This window comes from Rhinatrema bivittatum, chromosome 5, assembly GCF_901001135.1.
Source record: "Rhinatrema bivittatum chromosome 5, aRhiBiv1.1, whole genome shotgun sequence".
Lineage (NCBI taxonomy): Eukaryota > Metazoa > Chordata > Amphibia > Gymnophiona > Rhinatrematidae > Rhinatrema > Rhinatrema bivittatum.
This window is the reverse complement of record NC_042619.1, coordinates 66,653,720-66,679,248: the sequence shown is the minus strand read 5'-3', so window position 1 is coordinate 66,679,248 and position 25,529 is coordinate 66,653,720. Positions and strand designations below refer to the sequence as shown.

General features: G+C 48.1%; 1 protein-coding gene across 1 annotated transcript in view; it reads right to left on the bottom strand.

The window, feature by feature from the left end:
• The window catches only part of DYNC2H1 (dynein cytoplasmic 2 heavy chain 1), a 1,848,033-nt gene that overhangs the window by 1,024,376 nt on the left and 798,128 nt on the right, over positions 1 to 25,529 (bottom strand). Inside the window, exon 50 of the mRNA XM_029602426.1 lies at positions 18,385 to 18,493. Coding sequence (XP_029458286.1) covers positions 18,385 to 18,493 — 109 coding nt within the window. The remainder of the gene's footprint in view (positions 1 to 18,384; positions 18,494 to 25,529) is intronic.

Below are 25,529 nucleotides of genomic sequence, written 5' to 3'. Positions count from 1 at the left end.
TAGTAAAGTCTTTCAGCTAGTTGCTCCCTCTTATATCTTCTCTGATTTGCCTCAGGATCCTCAGTCATTTTTTTTCCGCGCGACAGTTAGCACGCGGAGCTCTACTCTCCTGAGAGACTGAAAAGTTTCTGTGAAGAAAAAAAAAACAAAAAACAAATCAAAACAGAAGTTTGGATAAATTCGATCACAGCCAGAGACATGCCACGTCCTGGTTTCAGATTTTGTTCCTGTGGCAAAATAATGTCGGCCACGGATGGCCACATTTCCTGCTATCTATGTCTGGGACCCTTCCATGACCAGGCAAACTGTGCGGACTGTGGACGCATGTCCCCACGAGCCCAGCGCCAATGGGCTGCCAAGCTTCAGGAACTTCAATCCAGAGCTTTGGCCTCTTATGCCCCTTCTGAGGCCTCGGTAAGATCATCCACAGGCCCAAAAAGGAAGAAACGGTCTCCTTCATTGAGGAGAGCCTCCTCAGTCGACACCCTAGGTCAGAACACCCGCCGTTGTTCGCCTGCCAAAAATCGGCACACGGCGCAGGGGATGAGTCGGTGGCATCGCGGCCGCATGCTTCACTGATGCAGTTGACACATCGACGCTCAGAAGACAAGCGTGCCGACTCCACTCCAAAGCGTCAAGTCATCGACGCACCACAAAGGACTGGAGCACCGACGCAAAAGATACTACTGCATAGAAAGTAACGCCATCCCGATGCATCTTCGATGCACCCAACGCATCGAAACAAGGAGGCAACTGTGTCGCATCCTCGCCCGATCAACGCACCATCGACGCTGTTGTCGCACATCGGCGCAAATAGCGATTTGCTGACGCACTCGACGTAGAAAACCACCAAAGAAACACCACTCAGGACATAAAAGGCCAAGACAGGCGTCACCATCCTTGCTAATTGTGTCAGATCCAGATGTTTCACCACCTCTCACATCTGGCACGACTCCTACATCATCGGGGGCATTATTGTCTGTTTCACTGACTTCCATGGGCGCCCTCGCCCCGGAGCAACCTCAGACGTCTCCCCGAATTGTCCCACCTGAAAAAACTACCAGTAAAAGACGCTCATAGGTGGATATAATTCGGCTTTCTCTTCTACCGAATACAGAGCCATCACATACACCATCGACGTCAGGACTGACTAATCAGGCCATGTCTCAAATTACAAATATATTGACTCAATTCCTGCAGTCAACAGAAAGTCTCAATTACCACCTCAACTGTCACCTCCCACATCATTGACAGTTCAGGAAGATCCAGTGCTTACAGGCCCAGCACCAAAGGACCTTCCAACCTCACCACCAACTCCAATTGAGGAAATTTCGGATTCAGATTTCTCTTCCAATTCCTCCACGGGTTACTTGTCTGATCCAGCAGAGGTACCCCCGGAACCGTCTTCACCTCCAGAAGACCTGACATATTCACAGTTCATAGAAAAGTTCAGTCAAATGCTTAAAGTGGAAACAAGGAGGATTCCTGACCCACGTCAAGAAATGTTAGGAATATTAAACATTTTCGATGCACCGACTAAACCAGTAGCCCTACCGCAGCATCCAGTTTTAACAGTGCTGATAGAAAAGTTGTGGGACACTATATTGTTCATCCTCCCGACATCACGAAAAATTGATCTAAAATACAGAATGAAAGATTCTCCCTTCCATTTCTCCATTCCACTATCACATCATACCGTGGTAGATGAGTCGGCAATGCAGAAGGTTCGTAAATCGAAAATATATTCCAACACATCGCCGACAAAAGAAAACAAAACACTGGATGATTTTGCGAAGAAATCATTTCAATCTGCAATGTTAAACACCCGTATCCAAAACCACCAGTTTTATATCGCACAATACCTGTTTGATAATCTACAAGCACTAAAATTATCCCTCCAACAAAGCTTGCCAAAGCTTTACCTCCTCAATATCAAAACCTGGAGGAAGGTTTGAGGTACTTATTAAGATCTATTTATGAAGATGTCTCTTCAAAAAGTTCAGCAAATGCCTTGACAGCGTGACGTCTCGCATGGTTACATTCCAGCGCCATAAGAGTTGATGTTCACGGCAAGTTAGCAAACCTACCTTGTATTATGGTTTTGAGGTGCTGCAGTGGATTCTTGGGTATTGCGGTAATGGCCACTCCCACAAGGAGGAGCCCCGTGAGGAACCGCAGTACTAGGCTAGACTCGAGACATGCAAACACAGAAGATTTGTCTTTTATTATAAAGCTGGATGATACCACCAGAGGTGGCAGTAGTGAGGTGATCCAGTAGTAGCAGTCCAGGGGTCTTCGGTAGAGTAGATCCGTCTCACAATGGTAGATGTTAGCAGCCCACGGTAGTAGAGGGAGCTCCGGATGCAGATTCCCAGTGCTGAGCTGTAGATGAGACAGACTGATAAAGGTTAGATTACTCACTAACAGGCCTATACAGCACAGTGTGCTCAGGCAGAGCACACTGTTAGCCTGCGATTGGCCGCGTGTTTTCGACGCGCTATTTTTACCCCTTATATAGTAAGGTGTAATTGCGCATCGAAAACGCAAATGCATGTTGATGGGCCGATTAGTTATTCCCACGCCATACAGAAAATAAAATGTGCAGCCAAGCTGCACTTTTTACTTTCAGAAATTAACGCATGCCAAAGGCTGGCGTTAATTTCTGCCGGCACCGGGAAAGTGTACAGAAAAGCAGAAAAAATTGCTTTTCTGTACTCCCTCCGACTTAATATCATAGCGATATTAAGTCGGAGGCCCCAAAATTTAAAAAAAAAATAAATTATGAATCGTCCCGCGGCTCGCAGATCGGAAGACAGACGCTCAATTATGCCGGCGTCCGTTTTCCGAACCCGTGGTTGTCAGCAGGTTTGAGAACCGACGCCGGCAAAATTAAGCATTGGCCGTCAAACCCGCTGACAGCCGCCGCTCCTGTCAAAAAGGTGGCACTAGGGATGCGCCCTCATTTAAATAGTCGATCGCGCACCCAGAAGAGTGGCCTGGGCGCACGTTGGGAGAGCGGGCGCTCGCCTCGGAGCGCCGGCTCTCCCGCCGATTTTACTGTATCAGCCTGTAAGTTGGTAGCTGTATAGATGGAGATTCCAGCAGGCAGAATTAGTTGGATTGCAGGCACCAAGGCAGGGAGAGCAGGCCCTCAAGGAGCGAGTACCTGATATCCCAGATAGGCACCTGAAAGAAAGCAAAGGGTCCCTGAGGAGCAGGTACCCAGGTTAGATGAATAACCCCGAAGGGCAGAGATAGCTTCCAGCGGCATCACGGAAGCGGCAGAGTAGCTCAGACCAGAGGCATTCCAATCCTTGCTAACTCGAATTGTTAGCAAACGAAGGGCAGACTAAATACCCGGATGGCGTAACGTCACTCAAGGGGGATGCCCCCGAGGTTCCCGCCATGATATGGATAAAGACATGGGAGGCGTGCATGCGCGCACCCTAGGAGGCCCTCAGGAGAAACATAGCGGGGACACCGGTGAGAGCGGCATGAAGACGCGGCGGCAGCCATCTTCCCAAGGCTAGCGGAGAAAGTAGGAAGAAAGGTGAGGCACAGAGGTCGAAGTCGTCTGAGACCGACGGACACAAAGGAACCCCCCTTCAAAGGGCCCCCTCCAGACCCCTACCTGGTCTTGGTTTTTGAGGATGCGATCGGTGGAATTGACGAAGCATCTCTTTGTCCATGATATTAGCCAAAGGTTCCAAAGAGTTTTCTTCAGGTCCGTAACCCTCCCATGTCAGGAGGTATTCCCAAACTCTGTCTCTCTTTCTTACATCAAGGATGGTATCAACCTTGTTCTCAATGTCTTCTTCTTCAGGTGTCTTGGTGGAAAACTCGCTAAGAACAAGCGGTTTCAGCAGCGAAACATGGAACGCATTATGAATCTTCATTGCTGGAGAAAGTTTTAGACTATAAGTGAGTGTACCCAATCGTCGGAGGATAGGAAAGGGTCTGACAAAGCGTGGAGCAAATCAAGCTGATGGTAGCTTGAGTCTCAGATGTTTGGTAGACAGCCAAACTTTGTCACCAGGCTGGAATTCAGGAGCCTTGCAATGGTGAGCGTCATAGCCCTTCTTAGCTCTTAGTCCAGCTTTTTGGAGCATCTCTTTAGTCTTTCTCCAAAGTTGTTGGATATCTTTGGCAGTAGATTGAGCTGCCAGGGACGACACTGAAAGTGGAAGTAGTAAAGGTGGTAAGGGTTGTCGTCCGTAGACAACTTCAAAAGGTGTAGATCCAGTAGATGATGCTGGATGTGTTACCTCCAGAAAGTGGTAAGTCCACCACAAGGTCTGTAGCAATGTGGGTCCAGGGCTCATCTGGTACTGGTAAGGGATGAAGCAGGCCCCAAGGACGTCCGGGCGGAGGTTTCTGTCTGGCACAATTGGAACAGGAAGCTATGTACACAAACGTGACTTCCTTCATGGTGGGCCACCAGTAGTACTTCTGTAGCTTAGCCAGAGATCTTCGTTGACCAGGATGTCCAGCCAGTTTCGAATCGTGAGCTCATGCTAACAGTTTCTTCCTTAGATTGCAGGGTACAATGGTCTTGCCCAGAGGTACCGGATGTGTAGCTGTCAGAATCACTCTCTTCAGGTCAATGATATGCTGGGTTCATCAGGTACGTCTTCAGAGAGAAAAGAGTGAGATAGTGCATCGGCTCTAATGTTCTTATCACCAGGACGATATTTCAGCACAAAGTTAAATCTGTTGAAGAACAGGGAACACCTCGCCTGTCTATGGTTAAGGTGCTGGGCGTGACGGAGGTACTCCAGATTCTTGTGATCAGTGTAAACAGTGATCTGATGTTGTGCACCTTCAAGCCAAGGGTGCCACTCTTCAAATGCCATCTTTATTGCTATTAGCTCTTTATCCCCAATGTCGTAGTTCTTCTCCACCGGCGAGAAACGTTGGGAGAAGAAAGAACATGGATGCAAGATTTTAGAGTCACTGGTCTGGCTTAGCACAGCTCCTACGCCTACATCCGAGGCAGCAACTTCCACAATGAAGGGCCATGCAGGATCCGGATGGCGGAGGCATGGCTTACTTGAGAAGGCGTCTTTTAGCTTCTGAAATGCTGTCACAGCTTCCGTAGACCAGTTGGCGACGTTGGCACCATTCTTAGTCATCGCTGTTAATGGAACAGTCAGTGAAGAGTAATTCTTGATGAAGGTTCTGTAGTAGTTGGTAAATCCCAGAAATCATCTAAGAGCTTTCAGACCCGTGGGTTGTGTCCATTTTTGAATACTCTCAAGCTTCTGAGGGTCCATCTGGAAACCTTTGTTCGAAACAATGTACCCTAAGAAGAGCACAGATTCCTTGTGGAATTCGCATTTAGACAACTTGGCGTATAAGCGATTCTCACGAAGTCTCTGCAGCACTCTTATGACATCTTCCAGATGAGTATTCAGGTCCTGGGAAAATATCAAGATGTCGTCTAAATACACAACAGCACATTGGTAGAGTAGATCACGCAGAATGTCATTCATCATGTTTTGGAAGACAGCCGGGGCATTGCACAGGCTGAAGGGCATCACCAGTTTTTCAAAGTGCCCATCCCGGGTATTAAAAGCCGTCTTCCATTCATCGCCAGAGCGGATGCAAACTAGATTATAGGCTCCTTTGAGATCAAGTTTGGAGAATATCTTGGCTCCCTGTAGTCTATCGAATAGCTCCGAGATGAGTGGTAAGGGATAACGATCCTTTACAGTGATCTCGTTTAGACCTCTGTAGTCAATGCATGGACGTAATGTTCCGTCCTTCTTCCCCACGAAGAAGAAGCCTGCGCCAGCAGAAGACTTGGAGGGTTTTATAAAGCCTTTCTGAAGATTCTCCTGGATGTACTCTGACATCGCTTTATTTTCTACTACAGAGAGAGGGTAAACCCTTCCTTTGGGTGGTTCTGTGTTAGGCTTCAAGTTGATGGCGCAGTCGTATGATCTGTGTGGAGGCAATACATCAGCAGCTTCTTTGGAAAATACATCTTAAAAAGATGCATATAGAGATGGCAACCCAGGCAACAATGGGGTAGTTGGCATGTAGGGTATTGGAGAACTTCCATCAGGCATTTGCCATGGCAGTCTGGACCCCAACGTGAAAGCTCCAAAGTGGCCCAGTTGAATTGTGGCATATGTTTCTGCAGTCACGGTAGCCCAAGTACTAAGGGGTGCATGGCCTTCTCTAGCACAAAGAAGGAAATAGTCTCTGTATGAAGAGCACCAGTACGTAAGCTCACTGGTTCTGTGAGCAGGGTTACTTCACCCGGTAAGGGCTCCCCATGGATAGAAGACAAAGGTAGCGCAGATGTCATGGTAGTGGTGGGGATCCGCAAATGTCCACTGCAATGCGGTGAGCTGAGCCGAATCCATGGAGTTAGCAATCTGTTATGGTTTTGAGGTGTTGGAGTGGATTCTTGGGTCCTGGGGTGATGGTCACTCCCATGGGGAGGAGCCCCGTGAGGAACCGCAGTACTAGGCTAGACTCGAGACATGCAAACACAGAAGATTTGTCTTTTATTATACAGCTGGATAATACCACCAGAGGTGGCAATAGTGAGGTGATCCAGTAGTAGCAGTCCTCAGCAGAGGAGACCCGTCTCACAATGGTAGATGTTAGCAGCATACGGTAGTAGAGGGAGTTCCAGATGCAGGTTCCCAGTGCTGAGCTGTAGATGAGACAGAATGATAAAGGTTAGATTACTCACTAAGTTGGTAGCTGTATAGATGGAGATTCCAGCAAGCAGAAGTAGTTGGATTGCAGGCACCAAGGCAGGAAGAGCAGGCCCTCGAGGAGCGAGTACCTGGTATTCCAGATAGGCACCTGAAAGAAAGCAAAGGGCCCACGAGGAGCGGGCACCCAGGTTAAATGAATAACCCCGAAGGGCAGAGATAGCTTCCAGCGGCAGCACTGAAGCGGCAGAGTAGCTCAGCCCGGAGGCATTCCAATCTTTGCTAACTCGAATTGTTAGCAAACGAAGGGCAGGCTAAATATCCGGATGGCGTGATGTCACTCGAGGGGACGCCCCCGAGGTTCCCGCCATGACGTGGGAAAAGACGTGGGTGATGTGCGTGCGCGTACCCTAGGAGGCCCTCAGGAGAAACATGGCGGATAGCCTTGCCATTGCCATTCTGGGGACACCGGAGAGAGCGGCATGAAGACGCGGAGGCAGCCATCTTCCCAAGGCTAGTGGAGAGAGCAGGAAGAAAGGTGAGGCACAGAGGTTGAAGCCGTCTGAGACCGACAGACGCAACACCTTGTCGTCCAGAAAACTTGTTCGGGGACAAGTTCACAGAGATGGTGACAAAGATCAAGGAGCAAAAGACAGCTGTCCTTTCATTGACATCTCTTTACCAACCATCCACATCATGACGCCATTATACTACTTCGGCTCCGTACAGAAGAACACCCTTTAAGGCATCCAAACCTTATTCCTATTACAAGCCTCAATCCTACCAACCATCTAGGCAACAACCCTACCAACCTCAAGCACCATACCCGTGTGCCAGAGCCCCTCGTCAACCAAGTCAACCCGCAAAAACCCAGACCATTTTTTAAAAATAATGTTGCCACCGTCACAACTCCCCCCTGTGGGAGGCAGGTTGTCCAATTATCTTCCAGCTTGGAGTCAAATTACCTCAGATCAGTGGGTCCTTTCCCTAACAGAATGGGGTAACAGTCTTTATTTCTCATCCCTCCCGACCCTCCCACATTGGATTCTGCAGAAGAATTTAGCACCTCACAAAAAACCTCTTTTGAAGGAACTCCAGATTCTTCTACAGAAGAAATGCATTCATAAATTGCCTTACCCAGAATTCCATTAGGGGTTTTACTCGCAGTACTTCCTAATTCCCAAGAAGTCAGGAGGTCTGCGCCCAATCTTGGACCTACGTTCACTCAACGAACACCTCTACAAGGACAAGTTCAAAATGACTTCTCTCAAATCTATCCTTCCCTTTCTTCAACCAGGAGACTGGATGTGCTCACTGGATCTGAAGGATCATATGCTCACATTCCAGTGCACTCCAGTTCCTGATGTTACCTGTTTCCAGGCGGACAACCAGCACTTCCAAAACAAAGTTCTTCCATTCGGCCTTTCCTCTGCCCCCAGACTCTTCACCAAATGTCTAGCAGTGGCAGTGGCGCACCTTCGTAGTCAGGGGGTGCAAATATTTCCCTATTTGGATGATTGGCTCCGAGTGGCATCCAAGCAATCACTGCTACGAACCAATCTTCTTCGAACTATTTCTTGCCTAGACAATCTAGGCCTCCTAATAAATTACGAGAAATCAAATCTGGAACCCATTCAAACATTACAATTCATAGGAGCCTACATCGACACAGTTCAAGACAAGGCTTTCCTCTCTCACCCAAGAGCATTAGCTCTCTCTACTCTATCTACGAATCTACCTCTCAGTGCAGCAGTCCAGCTCACCAAGTCTAACCATTCTGGGACACATGGCAGCATCCATCTACGTGGTCCCACATAAGCGTCTACATATGTGCTGCCTACAATGGGGACTGAAGAACCAATGGATTCAATTTCTTCATTCATTGTCTACTCCCATCTCCTTAAACAACAGCATGAAAAAAGACCTACACTGGTGGTTACTCTCGTTGACGTTATGGATGGGTTCCCCCCTACGACCTATACGACATCAGATAATACTCACCACGGATGCGTCCCCCTAGGGATGGGGGGTTCACCTGGACCAATTTCAGACACAAGGTCTCTGGACCACATACGAACGTTCACTACACATAAACCTACTAGAACTCAAGGCAGTGAAGTACGCCCTTCGAGCTTTTGAAGACTCCCTATGAGAGAAAATAGTAATGATTCACACCGACAACCAAGTCACAATGTTCTACATAAACAAGGAAGGAGGGTTCGGTTCCTGGAGCCTCTGCAAGGAAGCAGTTCATATACTAGAGTGGGCTCATCAACGATCAGTCTCTCTTCACACAACTTATCTGCCCAGGATTCACAATTCCAGAGCAGACAAACTCAGCTGAATATTTCATCCCCTCGAATGGGAGTTAGATCAAAAGGTGGCTCAACACATATTCTCAGTTTGGGGCCTTCCTTCCATTGACCTCTTCGCGACAGAGAACAACAGACAGCTGGAAAGCTTCTGTTCAGTTTACCCAAGCCCACTGAGACTCGCTCCATACACTTTTCTCATAAGTTGGTCTCACAACCTACTGTATGCATTCCCTCCAATACCACTTATCTCTCGCACAATCCAGAGATGCATTGAGGACCAAGCGGATCTAATCCTAATTGTTCCAGCATGGCCACGACAACCATTGTACAGCTACCTTCTACACCTATCAATCTGCGACCCAATTCCCCTGGGCAACAGCCCTCAGCTTCTTATCCAGGACAACGGATCTCTACTACATCCTTTTCACTCCTCCCTACACCTCACAGCGTGGACATTGAACGGCTTGCATACCAACACCTAAACATTTCTCCTGCTCTTCAAAACATATTACTATCCTCGAGAAAACTGTCAACCAGTCTCAATTACCAAAGGAAGTGGTCACACTACACTTCTTGGTGTTCAACAATGGGTATTGATCCTTTAACTTGTCCATCAGAACAGCTTCTCTCCTACCTCCATCTTCTCTACAGTGAAGGCCTCGCTACTTCCTCACTCCGAGTTCATTTAAGCGCCAAAGCAGCTTACCACATTCACCTGAATGGAGAAGCCATTTCATGTCATTCACTAGTATCCAGATTCATGAAAGGAGTGTTACGCCTATGCCCACCTGTACAGAAACCGCCGGTGCCATGGGACATTAATGTAGTCATCGAACAGCTAATGCTTCCACCCTTTGAACCTATAGACACTTGTCACCTTCGATACTTCTCATGAAAAGTGCTTTTCCTGATTGCTTTAACTTCAGCAAGAAGAGTAAGTGAATTGCAAGCCTTGGTCAACTACCCTCCTTATCTTCAATTTCATCATAACAAAGTGACCTTACACAGTCACCCAAAATTTTTACCAAAGGTGATTTCCAGTTTCCACATTAACCAAACCATCACCTTGTCTACTTTCCATCCAAAACCGCATGCAAATGACAATGAGAGAAAATGTCATACTTTAGACTGTAAACATGCGCTTGCCTAATACAAACAGTGCACTCATTCAGCTAACAGGCCTTCACAGCTCTTTCTACCATTCAACCCGAACACGCAAGGACGTCCAGTGACGAAAAGAACTCTATCCAGTGGATATCAAACTGTATTCAGTTTTGCTCTCAACAACGGTCACAAATGCTACCTACGACTCCACAAGCACACCAAGTGCGTGCAATGGCAACCTCGATGGCCTATGAAGTTCCTATCATAGACATCTGTAAAGCGGCAACATGGTCATCGTTGCACACTTTCACATCCCATTACTGTTTGGACAAACTGCGGATGATGCTCTAATGGGACGGACTATCCTACAGAAAGCACAAGTTCCTCACATACACAGCCTTCATAGGAACTGTCCGCCACTACCTATAGTATTGAGCAAATATACAAACTATTTTATACAACTGCTCAATACGTCAGCTGGGGACTCCCAGACAGCATGGCTAATTCAGCTGCTTATCTACGTGAAAAGAGTAAGTTTGCTTACTGTAAATGAAGAAATTACTTATCTGATAATTTCATTTTCCTTAGTGTAGAGAGATGGACTCAGGACCAATGGGTATAGTGTACTCCTGATAGCAGATGGAGACGGAGCCAGATTTCAATCTGACGTCAGCCTACATATACCCGTGCAGGAAGTTTAGCTCTTCAGTATTCTCCTCGAAAAGCAATTGTGGATATATGTGTGTTTTAATAACTTGAATAACTTGGCTAACTTGATTAACTAGGATTGGTTAAACTGATTTCCAAATTGGAGACCGTCAGTGCACTCAACCGAAAAAACGCCGACACTCGGCAAATATGGGTGTCTTGAACTACCTGTGCTTGTCTTGCTCTCGGGGATTGTCACCCGAGGTTTCCGGATTTAGGGGCACCGTGGGCGGGATGCTGAGTCCATCTGTCTACACTAAGGAAAACAAAATTATCAGGCAAGTAAATTCTTCATTTCCTAGCATGTAGCAGATTGACTCAGGAACAATCGGATGTACAAAAGCTACTCCCAAACCGGGTGGGAGGCTGCCCGTGGCCCACTTAGTACTGCCCTTGCAAATGATGAGTCCTCCAGGGCCTGGACATCCAGACGGTAGAACCTCGGGAAGGTATGTATGGAGGCCACGTCGCCACCCGACAGATCTCGGCAGGTGACAGCATCTTGGTTTCTGCCCAGCACACTGCCTGGGCCCTTGTGGAATGTGCCTTGACTTGTAGAGGTGGAGGCTTCCCTGCCTCTACGTAGGCCGCCTTGATTGCTTTTTTGAGTCAGAGGGCTATGGTTGCCCGCGAGGCTGCTTCCCCTTGTTTCTTCCCACTATGAAGGACGAATAGGTGTATCTTTCGTATGGATTCCGATCTTTCCAGGTATCAGACCAGGAGTCTGCTGACATTAAGATGGCGAAGAAGGTGTGAGTCTTCCTAGTCTTTATGTTCGTCTGGAGATGACAGCGAGATGGTTTGGTTTAGATGGAAATGAGAAACCACCTTCGGAAGGAAGGAGGGAACAGTGCAAAGCTGTATGGATCCCGGTGTGAATCTGAGGAACGGTTCCCGACAGGTTAGTGCTTGAAGCTCGGACATGCGACAGGCTGAACACATTGAGGTAGATCTTAAAAAAGTACGCGCGCGCGTACTTTTGTTTGCGCAACCGGCGCAAACAAAAGTACGCCGGATTTTATAAGATACGCGCGGAGCGGCCTCGGAGGGAACTTTCCTTCCGCGTCCGCCCACCTTCCCCTCCCTTCCCCTAACTAACCCACCCCCCAGCCCTACCTAAATCCCCCCCTACCTTTGTTGTGCAAGTTACGCCTGCTTGAAGCAGGCATAACTTGCGCGCACCGCCTCGGCATCCCCCGGCAGAGGCCGCAGTGCCGGGGGACTCGGGACCGCCCTCCCGGCCCGCCCCCAAACCATCGCCACGCCCTCGGACCTGCCCCGGACTGCCCCCTAACCCAGGACATGCCCGCGGACACACCTTCGGCCTGCCGACACGCCCCCCGGACACACCCCTCCCTCCCCTTTTACAAAACCTCGAGACTTACGCGAGTCCCGGGGCTTTGCGTGCGCCGGCGGCCTATGCAAAATAGGCGCACCGGTGCGTGAGTGCCCTGCGCGCGTAAATCCAGCAGGATTTACGCGCGCAGGGCTTTTAACATCTAGCCCATTGCCACTAGGAATGCAGTCTTCAAGGTCAGGAACCATAGTGACAGACCGCGTGTAGGTCTGAAGGAGGCACCCGCTAGGAAGTCTAGTACTAGATTGAGATTCCATAGGGGCACCAGCCACTTTAGTGGTGGTCGGATTTGTTTGACCCCTCTCAGAAAGCGGGAGACGTCTGGATGGGATGATAAGACTGATGCCGTCCACTTTGGCTCTGAAGCAGGCCAGAGCGGCCACCTGAATCTTGAGGAAGTTTAGAGACAACCCCTTCTTCAAGCCGTCTTGAAGGAATTCCAGGATTATGGAAATTTTGACTGTCCGTGGAAGGATGCTACAGTCTTCACACAAGGCTTCAAATATTCTCCATATTCGTATGTAAGTCAAGAGACGTGGAAAACTTGCATGCTCGGAGCAAGGTGTCAATCACTGCCTTGGATTATACGCTCTTCGTCAGTCGAGTCCTCTCAATGGCCAGACCGTAAGCAAGAATCGAGTTTGGTCTTCGTGGAGGATCAGTCCTTGCCGGAGAAGGTCCCTGTGTGGGGGTAGGCACAGAGAGTTCCCTACAAGAAGTCGTCGCATGTCTGGCCTTCTTGGCCAGTCCGGGGCCACTAGAAGTACTAGCCCCCTGTGATGTTTTATCTTGCAGATGATCCCGCCCAGTAGTGGCCATGGGGGAAAAGCGTACAGCAGGTCTTCCTGTGGCCAGGTCTGGACAAGGGTGTTGATTCCCTGGAATTGTGATTCTCGTCTGAGGCTGAAGAACTTGGGAACTTGGATATTGGACCGGGTTGCCAGGAGATCTATGGCTGGGGTTCCCCAGCAGTTTACTATTTATTTATTTATTTATTTAACAGTTTTATATACCGCAGTTCAGGTAACAAAGTTACTAATCACTTCGGTTCACATTTCAACAATTACATTGACAATATAAAGAATAATGTCTTACATAGAACAGGGTGAGTGAAACTTGGATAATAACTTACAATGAACAGGGAGAATACAATTTATATACAAAGAACTTGGACTTAACTGGAAGGCTGTGGTCAACAGCGTCCATTCCCCTGGGTTTAGACTCTCTCTGCTGAGGTAGTCCACAGAGACATTGTCTTTTCCCGTGATGTGGTCACTGAGATCCCTTGCAGATTTGTTTCCGCCCACGCCATTAAGGGGTCTATTTCCATGGAGACCTGTTGGCTTCTGGTTCCTCCCTGGTGGTTGATATAAGCAACCATTGTGGCGTTGTCCGACATGACTCTGACAGATTCGCCTCGGAGTCTGTGACTGAATTGTAGGCAGGCTAGTCTGACTGCTCGGGCTTCCAGCCAGTTTATGTTCCATCCTGATTCTTCCTTGTCCAATTGCTCCTGGGCCATCAGTTTCTGGCAGTGGGCTCCCCACCCTCACAGGCTCGCATGCATGGTGAGTAAGATCCAGATCGGAGATGACAGTCTTCCTCCCTTGCTCAGATGGTCTTCCTGTAGCCACCATCAGAGCTGAGTCTGGACCTCTGCTGGAAGCTGGAGGCGAGCAGAGTAGTTCTGGGACATCGGGTTCCATCATGACAGTAGGGAACGTTGTAGTGGGCGCAAGGAGGCCCCTGCCCATGGGACGACTTCTCGGGTCAATGTCATGAGGCCGAGGACTTGGAGGTAGTCCCATACCTTGGGGCGAGCATGGCTCAACAGTTTTCGGAACTGGTCCATCAATTTCTTTCTCCTTGTAGAAGGAAGAACAACCTTGTTCTGTTTGGTGTCGAACCAGACTCCCAGGTACTCTAGTGATTGGGAGGGCTGCAGGCAGCTCTTGGATGTGTTGACGACCAACCCAAGATTCTGTAGTAGATTCTTGGCTCTGGTGGTTGCCTGGTAACTTTCCTCTGGAGATTTTGCTCTGATCAGCCAATCGTCCGGGTGTACAAGGATTCCTTCTTTCCTCAGTGTTGCCGCCACTACCACCATGATCTTGGTGAACGTCCGAGGGACCGTAGCTAGTCCGAAGGGAGGTGCCCGGAACTGGTAATGATGGTCCAGTATCGCAAAGTGTAGGAAGCATTGATGGGCGTGATAGACTGGGATGTGGAGATAGGCTTCTGAAAGATCCAGAGAAGTCAGGAATTCTCCCGGTTATACTGCCCTTATGACTGAATATAGGGTTTCCATCCGGAAGTGTGATACCCTCAGGTATCACACTTCCGGATGGAAACATTCCCTCCTTCTTGGGGAACATTCCCTCCTTCTTGGGGATGATAAAATAGATGGAATAGTGGCCAGTATTTTGTTGGTGCTTGGGCACCGAGGTTTTCTCCTTTAGGCTGAGTAGTTTTGTCAGTGTGGCTTCCACTGCCATCCTCTTGGAGAGGGAGTGGCATGGTGATCTAACAAATTTGTCTGGAGGGATGCTGTGGAAGTCCAGAGTATCCCTCTTGTCCGACGTTGTCTTGACCCATCTTTGGTAGAAGAGGGCAAGTCTGCCCCTAAAGCTTCTTCCTGTGGATGGGTCTGCTGATTCTCATTGTGGGGTGCGGCCGGGGCCTGTACCTGAGCCAGCTCCCCTCTTGTTGTGTTTGTTACGAAAGGACTGGCCTCTGCCAGTGGGGCGAGATGCTTGGTATGTGTTTTTGTACGGTCTAAAACGCTGTGCTCCTCTGCCCTTGTTTCTTCAGGGAGAGGGGTGTTGGTTTCTTTTGTTTCTGTCCTCCGGTAATCGAGGTATTGGGGATTCACCCCATTTATTGGCTAACTTCTCCAGTTCGCTTCCGAACAGGAGGGATCCTTTAAAGAGCATTCTCGTGAGTTTCGTCTTGGAGGTGGCATCAGCTGACCAATTTCGGAGCCATAGTTGCCTTCTGGCTGCCACTATGGATGAGATGCCCCTGGCTAAGGTACGCACCAGATCAGAGGTCGCATCCATGAGGAAAGATATCGCCGGTTCTAATGTTTCGGCGGAGAGAAGTTGCAGGTACGTGTCACCATGGCGCAGCAGGAAGTGATCTGCAGGGACATTGCTGCGACATCAAATGATTGTTTAAGGATGGATTCCTGACGTCTGTCCTGTGCATCCTTCGACTGGGAGGATGTGCGCTTTGAGACAGTGCACACCATGGCGTCCACTTTTGGGAACACTAGGAGTTTTTTGGCCATGGGTTCCAGGGGGGTATAGGGCTTCTAGGGCCCGACCTCCTTTGAAGCTGGCCTTAGGGGCATTCCATTCCAGGTCAATCAGTTGTTGTACGGCCTGTAGCATTGGGAAATAGCATGAGGCCTGACGGAGACCGATCAAAACTGGGTTCGTCTTTGGCTCCGCTGTGGTACTTGCGCCAGGAATGGCCAGCATTTTCAGACTCTGAGACACGAGATCTGGTAACTCGTCTTTGGTGAAAAGTCACATCATAGTTCGGTATGGTTCCATCCCTGGAGGGATTTCCCCTTCCTTCAGGAAGTCAGGCTCTTCTCCCGAGGTGTCTGTGTCCCCTAAGCAGAGGCATTTGCCTGGAAGGGGCGTGTCTTGGGGGATCCAAGAGGAGCTTGGAAGGTTTTGTTCTTCTGGTGGAGGCTGTGGCTATGTCACAGGTGGTACCAATTGTGCCTGGACAAAGGTTTGCAGGCCTTTGAAGAATTCCATGAGGATAACAACAAAGAATAGATGCCCAAGGGTATTTTTCCAAATCTTTAATTGGTGGAGACGTATGTGATTAATTAAAAATACCCAACTCGCTCCGAGTTTCGCCACATTCCAGTGGCTGCCTCAGGGGCTTAAATGAGAGCACACTGAATAACTATTAGTTAATTCCAACAACATCCGCATTACAGACGTATCTTGAATAAATAATGTAGCGCTTAAGCTTCTCCTGGTTCCATTCGCAAATGGCGCCGCATACGTGTTACTACGCATCAGCGTGTGCCGTCTCCACTTAGTACAGAACGAGTTGGGCATTTTTAATTAATCACATACATCTCCACCAATTAAAGATTTGGAAAAAGACCCTTGGGCATCTATTCTTTGTTGTTATCCTCACGGCGCTGTTTGATTGCCTACCTTGCTGTTTTCTGGGCCTGTCCCTTTGAAGAATTCCACCCAGGAAAAGGTCCCTGGGTCCATATGGAATCCAGAGGAGTTTCCCGAGGTGCCCGGGATGCAGAGGTCCAGGGTACTATCATTGGTGGAGCCGGACTCCTCTACAATCTGAGGAGGGCCTTGCTTTGGTTCCTCTTGAACCTCTTCGTACTGCAGGCATAGGGCAGAGGCCACGTCGGATTGCGCAGCTCTCAGGTGGAAGGCAGGACAGAGGGCTTGGCCATTGGCTTTCTTGGCCATTGGCCATTGGCTTTCTTGGCCAGAGGTGTCATGGTTCGTGCGCGTAGAGTGGATCAGAACTCATCTGTGCGCGTAGGTGCGCGCGCCAGTGGATTTAGTTGTGTGCTCCGGATGCGCCAGGTGCACCAGGTGCTCATCCGGGTGTGCAGGATGTGGAAGATATGTGTGCAGGCCGCTATTTGTGCGTTTAGCGGAGATGTGCACACCGCTGTGCGCACAGGCCTATCTGTGCGCCCGGCACCGTTGTGTGCGTCGCTGTGCACACGGCGCAGATGCGTGCGCCGCTATGCGCACAAGTCGTTTGTGCGCCAGGCTCGCCGCTGTGCGCATGGCTCAGTTGTACGGATAATACGGCAATCAAGGGGGGGAAATGGCGCCGACGACCAGGCGGGCAAGATGGTGACCCCCCCGGAGGGTCTCCACGTGAGAGGGCCCTCGCACCAGATCGGGGTCTAGCCCGGACGGGGCTGCTCAACATGATTTAACAGACGCCGGGAGATGATCTGTGCGGCTATCCGCGCCTCGGAGACCGGAGTCTTTAAGAAAGTTTTCTACCTTACGTTGTCTCAGCGCTTCCCAGTCTCATGCTGGGCAGTGTCTGGCTGCGGGGGGAGAGGGAAAATACCTTCACCGCCGCGCTCGGTATTGCACCCGCTGCCTCTCAGCCACTCTGGGGGCTAAGTCCAAGCCAGGATCCGGCTACCGGACTGAGGCTTACCTCTGAGGGATCTCGGAAATCACCTCAGGAATTCTCGACTGGGGGAGGGACCCTTAGGTATCACCGCAGGAGAGCGGGGCTCGTCTCGTAGAGATAAGATTTTCTTTCTTCTTTGGTTTGGAATTTCTAACGCTGTGCAAGCACGTGAAGTGTCCCTAACTGCTTAGGAGACTGAGAAATACTGAAGAGCCAAGCTTCCTGCACGGGTATATGTAGGCTGATGTCAGATTGAAATCTGACTCCGTCACCAACTGCTATACCCATTGGTCCTGAGTCCATCTGCTATACGCTAGGAAAGGGTGTTTTCTGTAGATAGCAGATGATTTAGCCATGCTGACCCGCCCGCCTCCCCGGACTGTTCTAGCATAACCTGCACTTGCTTTGATACTGACTGAGGAGCCTGAGGCAAATCAGAGAAGATATAAGAGGGAGCACCTAGCTGAAAGACTTTACTAGACTTAGAGAGCTCCGCCACCTAATGGCACGGAAGACATTCCCAGACAGCATGGCTAATTCATCTGCTATCTACGGAAAACACTTTACGGTAAGCAAACTTGCTCTTCTGTGCATGCACTATTTTATAGCCTACATTTTTCATTTTATTTTTTACTCTAATTTTCAGTTTGCTTTGTAAGTCTACATCTTTATTATAATGCTTTGATTTAATTTTTTCCTAAAGAATATTAGGGCTTTTTTCAGTGCTCCTAATTTTTATTTAAACCATGTGATGTGTAATCCAATACAAATGGAAATGATTCAATTTGTATTGCACAGACATGTACTTTGTAAACATAAACAAAGAGGTATTTTTGATTTTTTTGATAGCTTTTCCCGAATGCCAATGAAGACATCTCAGAACGATGACAAAAGGACTTTTGATTGATATACTGTGTCAGTTCAAATATGAGCAGATCAACTTCACTCTGTTTAAATTAAATCAATGTATTTTAACATAAGTATGAAAAATTCCACAATTTGACATTTTCAGAAACCAACGGAGTAACAATCATAGTACACATGTATTTTTGATTGAGTTTGTTAAACTGACCTGAAGATAAAAGACTGTTAATCATCTCTAGGAATGTGGCATGGACAAACTGATAGTCTTCAAGTAGCAAAACCACCTGCTGCCCCTCAATACCAGCAAGCTGCATCACCTGCAAAGTAAGAAGATTACAATATTTAGGATTAATTTTTTAAAACTTAAATTATGCTTATTTATAAACAATATAGTTTTGAATATTTTAAATATTTATAATGATATTATACAGTAACCTGATCTGTCTACCAATATCTATTTCAAAGGTACTGCATGTAATATTGTAAATTACAGAAGAGAAGACAAAAAGAACATTTTTTTCTACTGGATACATTTAATTTCTAAGACCTGAAATCAGCAACATTGCAGTCTACCACAAACCACTGCTGTTATTCCATAAAACAGACACAACATTCACAGCCTTCCTTAGTTGCTACTGCTAATCTAAATTTTTCCCAACTCAGTCCCTGCTTCCCGCCTCATATGTACTTTAATCCCTGGTAGCATTTCTAGCCAGCATCTGCTGCCTGCCTCCTACCCAGTGACTCTCACCCTCTTTTCTCGCAGAAGATTCTCTCAATGGAGCCAACATAGAGTGCATACATGTGCATGAACTCTCCACAGCACTAGACCATCACTTTTAATGAACAACCCATACAAAAAGATAAAATATTAGGATGGTGATTTCCAGAGAAAAAAGCACCTCTGAATCCTTTCTAGAAGCTAAAAGAACTCAAGATTCATTCTCAGATAATTCAAGGGATTGCAAAATAAACCTCTCAGCATCCAAGCAGTGAGCAATAAAGACCAGAGATTAGAATAGCACAAACCTGCCTTGAGTGCTGAGATCTGGGGAAAACCCCAGCCTGATCAGTTCCCTGATAGATATCTTCCACAGAAGCGGGAATCAGACCTGTTTCAGCCAAAAGGGGACTATGAGTCTTATGGTCCCCTATCCTCATCGATCTTCAACAAAGTCTTCACTACTAGCAGAACCAGAGGATACGCATATAGATGACCCCTGACCCAATGTAAGGCCAAAAGCATCTAAGGCAAGTTTACCATGTGTCTTCTGTCTGAAACAAAAGAGTGGAACCTTCCTGTTACAGGGGGATAGGAAGAGATCAACCACGGCACCTCCTCAGCGGTGGAAGATCTGGTTCGCTACATTCTGGTCCGGGACAATTCATGTGGTTGCAAGGACCAACTCAGTCTCTCCGCCAACACATTCTCCACTCTGGGTACATAAGTAGCTCTGAGAATGATCCTCCAAGAGATTTCCCTACAGCTGGGCAGCCTACTGACACAGAAGGTACAAGCCAATAGGAAGTGGAGACGATGAGCGGTATAGACTATCGGTGAAAAACAACAACTAGGGATGGTACAGCGCTAAGAGTTAATGGATCCTAATATTGAATTAAACAAAAAAGATTAAGCAAGGAGAGAGCATTAAATCAAGTGTTTCCACCTTTTATTCATAAGTGCTTGGAAGAAGGTTTCAGTACCCCTTTTTCACAGATCGTGTTTCGCAACACGGGCTGCATAATAGAAATGTAACCAAGCATCCACAACAAACAAAAAAAAAGGAAGATACCAAACAGCAGGCACTGCTGCTTACATTTGCGTAAAATATAGAAAATGATAATGTATAAAACATGTTAAGGACACATATATAAAACATTTAAATGTGAGAAATACATAAAAAATGTCATGAGAAATAAATAAACATATACATATCAGGGAGGGAAGGAGGGGAGGGTTGGGAAGGGGGGAAGGAAAAGGGGGGGAGGGGAGGAAAGGAAAGTGGGAGGAAGGAGCAAGGAAAGAGGAGGAGAGAGGAGAATGTTGATCCCAGCATATAATATCAATAAAGCGTACAGAGTCATTAGATTCAATTCAAGAAAGGGGGGGAGGGGTAAAAAGGCCGGGAAACAATAACCAAGCAGTACATTAATATAATTTCAAAACATGGAGTTACAAAAATGCTGATGGAAAGGGTGAAAACAATGGAAAAAAGCAATCCTTGAAGACTCAGCAAGGGAACACTAGAAAAGCAAAATAAAGAAATATGGCAGTGTAGGGGAAATGAATGCCAGGAAGGGAAGGGGGGAGGGAAACTGCCTTAATCAAAACAGATCATAAAGGAGTACCTGACAGTAATGCCAGAGGGTTCTTAGTACATGAGCCAATAATCATGTCCGTATATTCTAAGAACAAACAAGCAGGGTAGAACAGGTAAAACAGAAGTCAGAACAGAGATAACAAGTAATAACCGCATAGTATATATTGAGGTGGTACATGGGCGAGTAATACCTATCAGGAGAAAACACAGGTGTTGAGTGAAGGGTGCCTTGCGGAGGTTTATCCAGGGAAGAGTGAGCTACAAAGAAGAGACCCATATTGGAAAAACAGAAAAAAAATTAAATGCAAGTGTCAATAAAAAGAACCCGCGGGGGGGGCGCTGTCGGCCGCGTGACTGGATGGCTGTGTGAGCAAGGGGCTCCCGTCCCGCTCCTCCTTGTAGGCTAAAGAACGCTTTTGAAAAATGTGCAACCTGCGATATTAATACCCCCATCGGGAAGCCTGAGTGCCGCTGACCACCTACATTCCGAATGCTCGTCCAGAAAGGTAGATATTTGAGAGCTGGGAGCGCCACACGCGCCGGTGTGGCTGGGCTGCGATCCACCCGTTCGCCATTTTGGGGCTGCTCGGTGCTGTGACGCTTCTGCCGGGGTGCTGCAGGGCCTGCCAGATCGCCTCATTTTATGCGGAGCAAGCATAATCTAAACTGTTTGAAGCACCGGGCCGACAATGACCGGGGACGTGGTGAGGCACCCCTCGACTAAGCGATATCATTAGAGATTACAATCTCGGTGGCGCGCAGGAGCGACACGTGGCAACGAGGCGAGCTTGCGATCACCCCGGCCTGCACGTCGTTCGCGTATCGGAGCGGCTGCCTGTGATTGCCGGTGCCTACTTTAAAATCTAAATAACGGGCATACACAGACCCGGCGGGCCCGAACTGCATGAGCAACGGAGGAGGGGCGCGAGAGCCTGGAGACCAAATCAGCCTTTTTCAAATCACTGCGGGAGTACAATCATGGCCTGTAGAGACGGCCAGTTGAGATCCAGGCCTGCATAAGTGAGACTGGTGCGAACACGGCATTGAATTGTAAGACATGCGGGAGGCACAGAGGAAATCAACAATAACCAGATCTTAGGAGCCCAGTCCGGCCAGCATGACTGGATGAGGAGTCGGGGGAAGACACAGACAGCCCGGTACATTGTTTTCTTGGCAGATGCAGCAACGGTGGGCTCCTTGGAGGGCTATATTTTGCCAGTCTGATATCGACTTATTTCAGTAAGGGGCATCGCGCTGAGGCCTGCCTCTCAGGGTTTCTTAAGGAGAGGCCTATACAGTCCTTCTACAGTGAGTTGATACCAGAGGACCCGGCGGCACGAGCGGTGGGGCTGCAGGAATCCAAGGGAGGAGGTTTGTGACCCTGTTTTAGCCTTATCCCTGAAAAGCACATTTGAATTGTGGTAGCCCACACTTAACAATTTATTGCCGGATTCTATAAAAAAACAAAAAAAAAAAAAAAAAAAAACAAAGAGCGGGGCTGAGTGCAGCAGGGGGATTCACGATTGTATTGAAAAGGACAGGAGTGGACACTCTCACCTGTGGAGGGCCTGGGCTGGGATTGTACTCCCATTTCTCGTGGACCGGAACAGACACTTCACAAGCTAGTACTACTGAAAGGGTCTACCTTGCATTAAGCTGATGGCTGCCAGGAAAAAAAGTGATCTACAAAAATTTTCATTTACCAAAGTTGCGGCGGAGATGCGGCACTCAGGGATGGATATAAATGAAGGACCTGAGGGGAGTGGAGGGGGAGACTCTGATTCTGAGGCGCCGCTACTATCCCCACAAGCATCTCGGGAGGGGGCATCCTCCCTTTCGGACTTGCCGACAAAGGACACGATGAGAGATTGGTTTATTGAACTCCGGGCGGACATGAAACAGAACAAAGAGGAATTGCTACACTCCTTTTCTGAATTGAGAGAGGACTTTCTGGCGCTGGGACACAGGGTCGATGATTTAGATGTTCAGGTGGAAAGCCATGCGGCAGTGCTACAGACCCTAACCCAGAAAACAACCGAAACCCATACTGAGCTGATTGTCCTGCAGGATAAGCTGGAGGACATGGAAAACCGCTCGAGGAGAATGAACCTCCGACTGCGAGGGATACCCGAACTGGCAGACTTTAGAGATAACATGGAGACTGCAAAAGCGTTTTGCACCTTTCTTCTTGACCAGGGGGAAGAGAGAGAGGCGTCCACGGATAGAGATCCTGCACGAGAAACGCTTACCATAGAAAGAGCGCACAGGGCCCTGGGAGTCCGCAGAGATAACAAGCCGAGAGATATTATAATAAATTTCAATAGCTACCTGCAAAAGGAAAATATTCTGGCGCTGGCCCGTAAGAAGAAGCAGTGGACTTGGAGAAATGCTACAGTATCGGTTTACCAGGACTTGGCAGCCAGTACGTTAAAAAAGAGATATGAATTGAAAAGTGTTACAGCAGCTCTACGTGCGGCAGACATAAGATACAGGTGGAATTTTCCCTTTTCGCTGTCTTTTCAAAAAGATGGGACGACATATCGGTTGAAAACCATGAAGGAAGCTACGGCGGCCTTTCATCAGGCACACCTGGAACCTCTTCCGTCTACTTCAGAAGAACCAGCCACAAAGATTCGGGGGGCTGCGTCCTCGCACTGGCAGCGTGTAGAACGTCCAAGGAGGAAAACAGCTTCCAGAGTTTCATCAATGCTGGACAAGGCAATGATGCCGGACTAAATGGCCTGAGTCAGAATACTTAAAGGTTGTAGGACTCTCTGGACAGGGAGGGTTATTGCATAGTTACTTCCAATGACTCAATTGAGGTGCAGCGGACTGCTAGTAGTTTCAGGAACGGGGGCACAGAAAGAGGAAAAAAAAAACAAAAAAAAAAAAAAAAACAAAGAAGGTTATGCACATACTTGATAGCTTACATACAAGCGTGGTGGGGGAAAGGAGGAGCGGGAGGGGGGGGGGTGGTCATCTGGTCTGAGGCCTGCCCCCAAATGCAGACCCGGGTGGGGAAACTCCGGGCTTGCGTTCTCATGATAGGTGCAGACCCAATTGGGGTCTGGGGGATGGATGCGGGAGTGGGGGGGGTCGCGGGGGAGGGGTGGGGAGTCGGTGGGGAGGGGAGGGCGGAGAGGGGGGGGGCTTGAATATGAGTTGCCTGATGGCTTCTTAAGCCGTTCGATTCACTGTATTCCTTGTATTTTTCTGGGAACGTTCCAGTATGGTATGGTACACATGCGGGGGAAGATAGGCACGGGGGCCTTAGCTGGGAAGGCTTTCGTGTGGAATGCAAAATTAGCAACATTAAGTTGTTTTTTTTTTCTCACTGTGCTATGCCTAGCACACTAACTCGTATAATCTCATGGAATGTATGCGGTATTCATACCCCGATTAAGAGACACAAGATCCTACAGACGTTAAAGCGTAAAGGGACTGACATTGGATTTTTACAAGAGACACATCTTACGGATATAGAACACACTAAACTGGTTGGAGGTTGGGTGGGGGGGGGTATACTACGCCTCGGCCACTACCCGATCAGCGGGGGTAGCGATTTTGGTTAATAAACTTTTGCCATATCAAATTAAGAAAGAGATTAAGGATCCAGAGGGCCGGTTTCTTATATTGATTGGGGAATTATACACTAAACCTTTAATATTATGTAACTTGTATGCCCCGAATACTTATAGCCAAAAATTTTTTCAGGAGGTGTATCAACACCTCCTTCCATATATTTCAGATAATATTATTATGGGAGGAGACTTTAATACGATTCAGGACGCTCTCTTAGACGCCTCCCGGACCAGGCGCAAAGAGTATGGAATGGGAAGGGGTCCGGCTCAATTAGAGAAAACCCTGCATTTGGTGGATCCGTGGCGTACCCTGCATCCCGGGGAAAAAACTTTTACTCACCTGTCCCGGGCGCATGATACCTATTCCCGTATAGATTTTTTTCTCATCAGCTCCCATATGTTTCCTACGATACAAGCGGCAGGTATTGAGGATATTATTATCTCAGATCATGCCCCGGTTTGGCTAGATGTACAGACAGGGCGTCCTGAACAAGGAGCTCGACTGTGGAGATATCCCTACTACCTGGCTGAAGATAAGCATTTTAAGGAATATTTAACAAAAAGGTGGGTGGACTATGAATCCTTCAACCAGGCACATGTTGACCAGCCAATATTATATTGGTATACCGCTAAAGCGGTTCTCCGAGGAGATATTATCGCATATGTGGCACATCGGCGGAAGAGTTTGAATAAGCAGGTCTTACTGTTGACTGAGCAATTACGCAAGGCCCGGGTGTGCCTGGTCCAGTCACACACGAGACAAAATAAAGATAACTACCTATCGGTGCAAAATACGCTGAATTCAATACTACACCAGAGAGCAAAAAAAAGTATTTTATATTACCAACATAGGTTGTATCACCAGAGTAATAAGGCGGGTAAATTAATGACTCATTTGATTAGATCTGCGAGAGCGCCTCGGTTCGTGACGGGACTGAAGAACGAAACGGGATGCGTGGAAACAAACACCCGCACTATATTGCGCCTATTTCGAAATTTTTATCAGCAACTATACAGGACGGAGGGTTGGTCGGAGGAGGCGTGCAGACAGTTTTGTGAGTCTCTCCCGATTCCTACCCTCACAGAGGAACAAAAAATGGCTTTAAATAAGCCAATTTCAGAGGAGGAGGTCCGGAGGGCTATTTATAATTCCAAACGCTTGAAGACCCCGGGACCGGATGGTCTCTCGGCTGAATTTTATAAGGGATTGCTTGATAGGGTGACGGGACCTCTAACCTCGCTTTTTTCCTCTTTAATTCGGCAGGGCAGTTTTCCTCCTCAGATGAATGCAGCCCATATCACTCTCATTCCGAAACCGGGAAGGGACCCACTACAGCCAGATGCATATCGTCCTATATCGTTGCTGAATTGTGACCAAAAATTGTTAGCAAAAATTTTGGCAGATCGCCTCGCGGTGGTTTTGCCCTCTCTTGTGGGATCCCATCAAGTGG